The 7,936-nt window shown below is 53.2% G+C and overlaps 2 protein-coding genes across 2 annotated transcripts; both read left to right on the plus strand.

Moving 5' to 3' along the window:
• Positions 1-1,640: 1,640 nt before the first annotated feature.
• On the plus strand, positions 1,641-3,660 carry LOC119284621 (methyltransferase FGSG_00040-like). Its single transcript, XM_037563764.1, has one exon. It carries the CDS (start codon positions 1,745-1,747, stop codon positions 3,443-3,445), a length of 1,701 nt encoding a protein of 566 aa, XP_037419661.1. The 5' UTR covers positions 1,641-1,744; the 3' UTR covers positions 3,446-3,660.
• Positions 3,661-5,581: 1,921 nt separating this feature from the next.
• On the plus strand, positions 5,582-7,800 carry LOC119284622 (cytochrome P450 704B1-like). Its single transcript, XM_037563765.1, has 4 exons — positions 5,582-5,988; positions 6,080-6,295; positions 6,380-6,676; positions 6,770-7,800. Exons 1-4 carry the CDS (start codon positions 5,641-5,643, stop codon positions 7,565-7,567), a joined length of 1,659 nt encoding a protein of 552 aa, XP_037419662.1. The 5' UTR covers positions 5,582-5,640; the 3' UTR covers positions 7,568-7,800.
• Positions 7,801-7,936: the final 136 nt, after the last annotated feature.

The raw sequence follows: 7,936 nt of genomic DNA on the forward strand, positions 1-7,936 counted from the left end.
TAGTTGATGCTAGTTGGTTTATTTGGTGGAAGATCATATGTTCAGATCCTATATGCATAATACTACCCCTCTGATTATGAACATGAATATGATTTGTGAGTAGTTACGTTTGTTCCTGAGGACATGGGAGAAGTCTTGCTATTAGTAGTCATGTGAATTTGGTATTCGTTCGATTTTTTGATGAGATGTATGTTGTCTCTCCTTTAGTGGTGTTATGTGAACGTTGACTACATAACACTTCACCATTATTTGGGCCTAGAGGAAGGCATTGAGAAGTAATAAGTAGATGATGGGTTGGTAGAGTGACAGAAGCTTAAACCCTAGTTTATGCGTTGCTTCGTAAGGGGCTGATTTGGATCCATATATTTCATGCTATGGTTAGGTTTACCTTAATACTTTTGTTGTAGTTGCGGATGCTTGCAATAGAGGTTAATCATAAGTGGGATGCTTGTCCAAGTAAGGACAGTACCCAAGCACCGGTCCACCCACATACCAAATTATCAAAGTACTGAACGCGAATCATATGAACGTGATGAAAACTAGCTTGACGATATTCCCATGTGTCCTCGGGAGCGCTTTTCTCTATATAAGAGTTTGTCCAGGCTTGTCCTTTGCTACAAAAAGGATTGGGCCACCTTGCTGCACTTTATTTACTTTTGTTACTTGTTGCTCCTTACAAATTATCCTATCACAAAACTATCTGTTACCACTTGTTTCAGTACTTGCAGAGAATACCTTGCTGGAAACCGCTTATCATTTCCTTCTGCTCCTCGTTGGGTTCGACACTCTTACTTATCGAAAGGACTATGATAGATCGCCTATACTTGTGGGTCATCAGACGACACCTTCCTCGGGTCCGACTAGTTCCTGTTGTCCACTTGCCGTTCCTTGGCGCTTTGGGTGGAGGGTACATTGATCCAGTTCGGCCCCATGTTTCGGTTGTGCTGCCGGAGTATCCGGATTTTGATGCGACGCGGCCTTTTGTGCTCCTTGTTCTGCTCTAGCCCACACTTTGTGCGGTGTCTCCCTTCTTCTGTATATGTTTGTTCTCTCCTATCTATCAATGAAAAGATACACAATCCTTGCGTATTGGCGGGAAAAAACCGTTTTCTCTAATCCTTTGATTTTCATTTTCATTTATATTTAATAATGCGATTAGTTGTTTCATAGCTCAGCTGCTTAGAGTATATTGCGATTTTTTTTCAACTACCCTCCCTCTGAGACCATCATGTTTTTCATTGTATATCCGCTGAAAAAAGCTTATAATTTTCCATGAAAACAATATTGTATTCCCTCCATCCTACTTCATCCGTCCTAAAATAAGTGTATCAACTTTCTATTAAAGTTATTATTAAATTTGAGACACTTATTTTTAGACGGATGGAGTATAATATAAGAGCGTATTTAACGTTAGAGAGAGGGATAATTTCCTGTTACTTCACAGAGTCTTAAATCCAGCCAGCCATTCTGTCAGTCCTTTGTGTTGACCGCAATAAAATCACCTGACCTACAGTGACAGCTCGTAGCCGTTGCCACTCCACACCCCACCGTATCCCCCAAGATCCGAACGTTACAATCCAAAAGGCGTTCAACCCGACATAGCCGCCACAGTGCTCGTGCTCCACACCACTCGCAGCTCACTCGCCAGTCGCTACTCGCTCCCCACCAACGAACCCAGCCAAAAAAGGAGGGCGTCGGCCGACCTCGCGCGAGCCCGCCCACCCACCACACCACGGCCCCGGCGATGGCCGCCGCAGCCATGGACGGCCTCGACGAGGAGTCGCTGCAGGAGCTGCGGAGCCAGGCGACGCGGCTGCTGCTCAAGGAGGACTGGGAGGGGTACGCCGCCGTCTGCTCCCGCATCGTGCGCGGCGCCGCCGCGACGGACCGCCGGGTGCTCTGCTCCGCGCTCGCCCACCGCGCCGACGCCCGCGCGCGCCTCGGCGACCGCCCCGGCGCGCTCGCCGACTGCGACGCCGCGCTCGCCGCCGACCCGGCCCACCCGGCCGCGCTGCTCGCCAAGGGCGCGCTCCTCCGCGGCCTCGGCCGCTACGCTCTCGCCGCCGACTGCTTCCGCGCCGCGCTCCCCGCCGGCGCCTCGGGCGCCGACGAGGCGCGGGAGATGCTCGACCAGTGCAGGCGCCTCGAGGCGCAGGCCAGGAGCGGGGCGGTGGACCTGTCGGACTGGGTCCTCGCGGGCTTCTCCGGGAAGTGCCCGGACCTCGCGGAGTTCGTCGGCCCGGTGGAGGTGCGCCGGTCCGCGCACGGCGGCCGAGGGGTCTTTGCGCTGAAGAGCGTTGAGGCGGGGGCCGTTCTGATGATCTCCAAAGCCGTGGCGACCGGAAGGGGGGTGATCCCGGATGCGGCGGACAGCGACGAGAAGATGGTGGTCTGGAAGGACTTCGTAGACAAGGTGCTCGACGCCGCGGAGAGGTGCCCGAGGACGGCGTCTTTGATCTACACTCTGTCCACCGGCGAGGAGCAGGAAGAAGAGCTCGCCGTACCGGACATGGCATTGTTCAAGCCAGAATCAGAGGATCTCAGCGACGGCGTACAGGCTGGCATTGGCACGCGAGAGGCTCTCGATGTGGACAGGATCATGAAGGTGCTCGACGTCAATTGCTTGACCGAGGACGCGCCGTCCGCCAATCTGCTCGGCAACAGTGGCATCGTCAACTGCGGCGTGGGGCTGTGGATCTTGCCGTCGTTCCTAAACCACTCCTGCCACCCCAATGCCCGGCGCACCCACGTCGGGGACCACGCCATTGTTCACGCCTCGAGGGACATCAAGGCCGGGGAGGAGGTCACGTTCCCCTACTTCGACGTGCTCAACCCGGTGGGGAAGCGCCGGGAGGCAGCAAGGGCGTGGGAGTTCGAGTGCCGGTGTGACCGGTGCCGGTTCGAAGCCGAGGACGCCGTTCTCAGGCAGGAGCTCGTGAGATCAGAGAACGAGTTGGTCAATGGAGGGGCAGACATGGGAGCGCTGGTGGTGAGGCTTGAGGACAAGATGAGGAAGTCCATGGTGAAGGAGAAGCGAAAGGCATTCGTGCGTGCATCCTTCTGGAGCGCGTACTCTTCCTTGTTCGACAATGGCAGGTTGATGAGGAAATGGGGGAGGAAGGTTCCCGGAGAGGCCGTCGTCGCAGAGAGCGTCGCCGGCGCGGTCGGCGGGGGCGAGAGTGTGCTGAGGGCAATGCTGAGGGGCGCCAACGAAGGCAATGGCTGCGGCAATCGGCTGGAGGTTGAGGACAAGGTGGTGAGGATTGGGAAGGCTACCTATGGCAAGGTAGTGAAGAGGCAGGCAATGAGGGCTCTCTTCAGACTTACACTGGAGAGTGACGTGGTGAGGATTGGGAAGGCTACCTATGGCAAGGTAGTGAAGAGGCAGGCAATGAGGGCTCTCTTCAGACTTACACTGGAGAGTGACAACTGCAAAAGCCTCTAGATTTTCATTCTTGCTCTTAATCTTATTCTTTATTCGTTGGTTCAGATAGGTTTCTAACAGCAAATGTTCTGTTTGCTCAGTGTTTTGTAATAAGAGGATGGTCGAATATCAAGATCATAGAGAGCTCTATTTTTACGCTCTCTTGGTCTTGGTTTCGGGTAATTCTTTCAGTGTTTGACATGAATTCTCCCATTTTATCCATCTCATTTATCAGAGTGAATCGCGAAAAACCACCACATTTGGGGCTTCATCTACGGAAAACCACCAGGTCACTAATTTTTTGCAAAAATCACCGCGGATTCGGTAAACATTTTGCAAATCGCACTGATCAGGTGATTTGGCTCATTTGATCACTTTCTGACAAGTGGGACCAGATTGTAAGGAGCTGAGCACAGCACGAGCACAAGCAGCGGCGTGCAGCTCGGACGCATCACCGGAGCAAGCAGCGACCAACGATGGTGAGCTCCTCCGCTGCCTGTGCGTGGCGTGGACAGCAGCACATGAGCGCGAGGCCATGGCCGAGCAACCGCGCGGCGGCGCATGGGCCCGATCCCACCGGCACCATCGAGGAGCTCTCCGCAGGGACCTCCTCCACTGCGCGGCCGTCTGCGCCGACGAGGTCGGCCTCGCCGGGAACGCCTCCTCCTCTCCTCTCTCTGGCAGTTGTGCAAAAGAGGGGTTGATTGCTTTTTCTTTTTAGATCTAAGGGTGTGTGTGTAAATGTTGTGCCAAGTCAGCTCCTTACAATCTGGTCCCACTTGTCAGAAAGTGATCAAATGAGCCAAATCACCTGATCAGTGCGATTTGCAAAATGTTTACCGAATCCGCGGTGATTTTTGCAAAAAATTAGTGACCTGGTGGTTTTCCGTAGATGAAGCCCCAAATGTGGTGGTTTTTCGCGATTCACTCCATTTATCAAGTGATGTTCTTCAAAGCAATGGATTAGGAATGAAATTGTGCCTTACACATACTCCAATTGTGCTCAACTTGATAATCTTAGCAATGTTGGGCTATTCATTCAGTGTTTGGCATTGAGACATGTTTGTCATGAACTCCCACTGTATACATGTCATTTATCAAGTGATGATAATCTTTAAAGTACATTGGACTGGGATTTAGGAGTGAACTCTGCCCTATACATAATTCTCAGCTGATAGAGATCAATTGTGATCAACTTGAAAGGTGCAGGAATACACTGTTCGGTTATTCTTTCATTGTTTGCCATGGAGACATGAATTATCTTCATCTGATACTTGTCAAATTAGAAGTGATCTTCATTAGTTGTACATCATCCACAGCTGCTACGGTAGTACCAACAGAAAACGGCCAGCTTGAAAGTTTTGGAATGCAATGTTAGGGAGTACTATTTAGTAGAGCATATATATGATAAAAGTGTTCTCATCTGTGGAACATATTTATTTGGCAGCACTAGATGCCTCGGCATATTGCAAGGTTTTTAATATTTGCGATCTTTTCTGTTTCAAGCTTCTAATAAATAGAAGGTGACCACTTTCATCAAAATTTTCTTCTGTTTAGCTTCTGCTACAAATTTCTAATAAATATAGAAGGGGGAACTTTCAGCAAGATTTTTTATATTTGTGATTTTCAGGCTTTTTCCATTTAGGGAGAACATCAGAGCACCCCTTGACAGTTGACACCCCTTCATTCGAAATTTCTCAACTTGTTCTGCTTTGACTTCAAAAACTGTTTCACTGAAAGATGCACTTTGTATTGGTTAGTGCGGGTTCAATAAAGACCAGATGGACCATAACCATGGCTCCATGGCTCCAACTGTGAAGATGACATAATCACAATGCTAACTGTCATCAAACGCATCACCTACATCCCCCGCAAAACGAAATAAAAATGCATCAGTGCATCACCTACATTTATAGTAAAACAGAAGGAAAATGCAGAATCCATGACCTAGCTTAGCACCAAGCACATACTAACATACCTAGTTATGCATATAAAAATGAGTGTTTTCTTGGTCAGCAGATCACAAAAAGGACACAAACGGTAGGTTCCATCTAGTCAGGGGGTTAGGTTAGGGACGCCATGTGGATGAGGCAATCTTAATTCTCGGCCACACCAAGATTGTTTGGTGCTCGGCGCCACTAATGCCCAATATATTGCCTAACCGAGCCATCCAAATGCTACATAGAATTAATCCTCCTGTAGACTGAACCCACTTGATGAGCAGCCCCATGGAGGAAGCTCACCATGGCATGCCGTCGACGACGACGGCGTTCTTCCCGCTGGCAGGGCTCCACAAGTTCATGGCCATCTTCCTCGTGTTCCTCTCGTGGATCTTGGTCCACTGGTGGAGCCTGAGGAAGCAGAAGGGGCCGAGGTCATGGCCGGTCATCGGCGCGACGCTGGAGCAGCTGAGGAACTACTACCGGATGCACGACTGGCTCGTGGAGTACCTGTCCAAGCACCGGACGGTCACCGTCGACATGCCCTTCACCTCCTACACCTACATCGCCGACCCGGTGAACGTCGAGCATGTGCTCAAGACCAACTTCAACAATTACCCCAAGGTGAAACTGAAAGAACCCCTCAGCCTTGTGATTTTTTTTGCCAAGGTTCAGAAGTTTACACTGACACAAATGTCTGAAATTGTACGTGTAGGGGGAGGTGTACAGGTCCTACATGGACGTGCTGCTCGGCGACGGCATCTTCAACGCCGACGGCGAGCTCTGGAGGAAGCAGAGGAAGACGGCGAGCTTCGAGTTCGCTTCCAAGAACCTGAGAGACTTTAGCACGATCGTGTTCAGGGAGTACTCCCTGAAGCTGTGCAGCATCCTGAGCCAGGCTTGCAAGGCCGGCAAAGTCGTGGACATGCAGGTAACCGAACTCAGTCCCTTGGTCATCTGAACATTGATTTCTTGGACAAAATTTCAAGATTCTGACGCGAGCGAGCGAATTCAGGAGCTGTACATGAGGATGACGCTGGACTCGATCTGCAAGGTGGGGTTCGGGGTCGAGATCGGCACGCTGTCGCCGGAGCTGCCGGAGAACAGCTTCGCGCAGGCGTTCGACGCCGCCAACATCATCGTGACGCTGCGGTTCATCGACCCGCTGTGGCGCGTGAAGAAGTTCCTGCACGTCGGCTCGGAGGCGCTGCTGGAGCAGAGCATCAAGCTCGTCGACGAGTTCACCTACAGCGTCATCCGCCGGCGCAAGGCCGAGATCGTGCAGGCCCGGGCCAGCGGCAAGCAGGAGAAGGTGCGTGCGTGATCATCGTCATTCGTCAAGCTCCGGATCGCTGGTTTGTGTAGTAGGTGCCATTGATCACTGACACGTTAACTGGGTGCGCAGATCAAGCACGACATACTGTCGCGGTTCATCGAGCTGGGCGAGGCCGGCGGCGACGACGGCGGCAGCCTGTTCGGGGACGACAAGGGCCTCCGCGACGTGGTGCTCAACTTCGTGATCGCCGGGCGGGACACCACGGCCACGACGCTGTCCTGGTTCACCTACATGGCCATGACGCACCCGGCCGTGGCCGAGAAGCTCCGCCGCGAGCTGGCCGCCTTCGAGGCGGATCGCGCCCGCGAGGAGGGCGTCGCTCTGGTCCCCTGCAGCGACGGCGAGGGCGCCGACGAGGCCTTCGTCGCCCGCGTGGCGCAGTTCGCGGGGCTCCTGAGCTACGACGGGCTCGGGAAGCTGGTGTACCTCCACGCGTGCGTGACGGAGACGCTGCGGCTGTACCCGGCGGTGCCGCAGGACCCCAAGGGCATCGCGGAGGACGACGTGCTCCCGGACGGCACCAAGGTGCGCGCCGGCGGGATGGTGACGTACGTGCCCTACTCCATGGGGCGGATGGAGTACAACTGGGGCCCCGACGCCGCCAGCTTCCGGCCGGAGCGGTGGATCGGCGACGACGGCGCGTTCCGCAACGCGTCGCCGTTCAAGTTCACGGCGTTCCAGGCGGGGCCGCGGATCTGCCTCGGCAAGGACTCGGCGTACCTGCAGATGAAGATGGCGCTGGCCATCCTGTGCAGGTTCTTCAGGTTCGAGCTCGTGGAGGGCCACCCCGTCAAGTACCGCATGATGACCATCCTCTCCATGGCGCACGGCCTCAAGGTCCGCGTCTCCAGGGCGCCGCTCGCCTGATCTTGACCTGGTTCCGGCGACGGTGATGGACGCTCCGGTGGCTGGCTGGCCGGACGGCCGGCGCGTTATGACAGGCTCGATTTAGCTTGGCAACTGATAAACTCGTATATGTAGGCAGAGTGGAGAGGGTGTTGATCGATTCGCCATGGACGTTGCTCGTCCGTTGTTACCATCGTACCATGTTTGTATTGCTTCTAGATCACTTTATAGTTCGTGTTTGTTCTTGAGCCTAAGTATTTATTGCACATTTCAAAAGTGACAAATGTATGCAATTGTCTTTTTGGGGTGTTTTCTAAGGGTAGTATTTTCGTAGATTTATTTTGTCGACCAAACCCTGGCCGTCACACATGATTCGATCCCTCTTGCCGC

This window comes from Triticum dicoccoides, chromosome 4A (assembly GCF_002162155.2).
Source record: "Triticum dicoccoides isolate Atlit2015 ecotype Zavitan chromosome 4A, WEW_v2.0, whole genome shotgun sequence".
In the NCBI taxonomy this organism is placed as follows: domain Eukaryota; kingdom Viridiplantae; phylum Streptophyta; class Magnoliopsida; order Poales; family Poaceae; genus Triticum; species Triticum dicoccoides.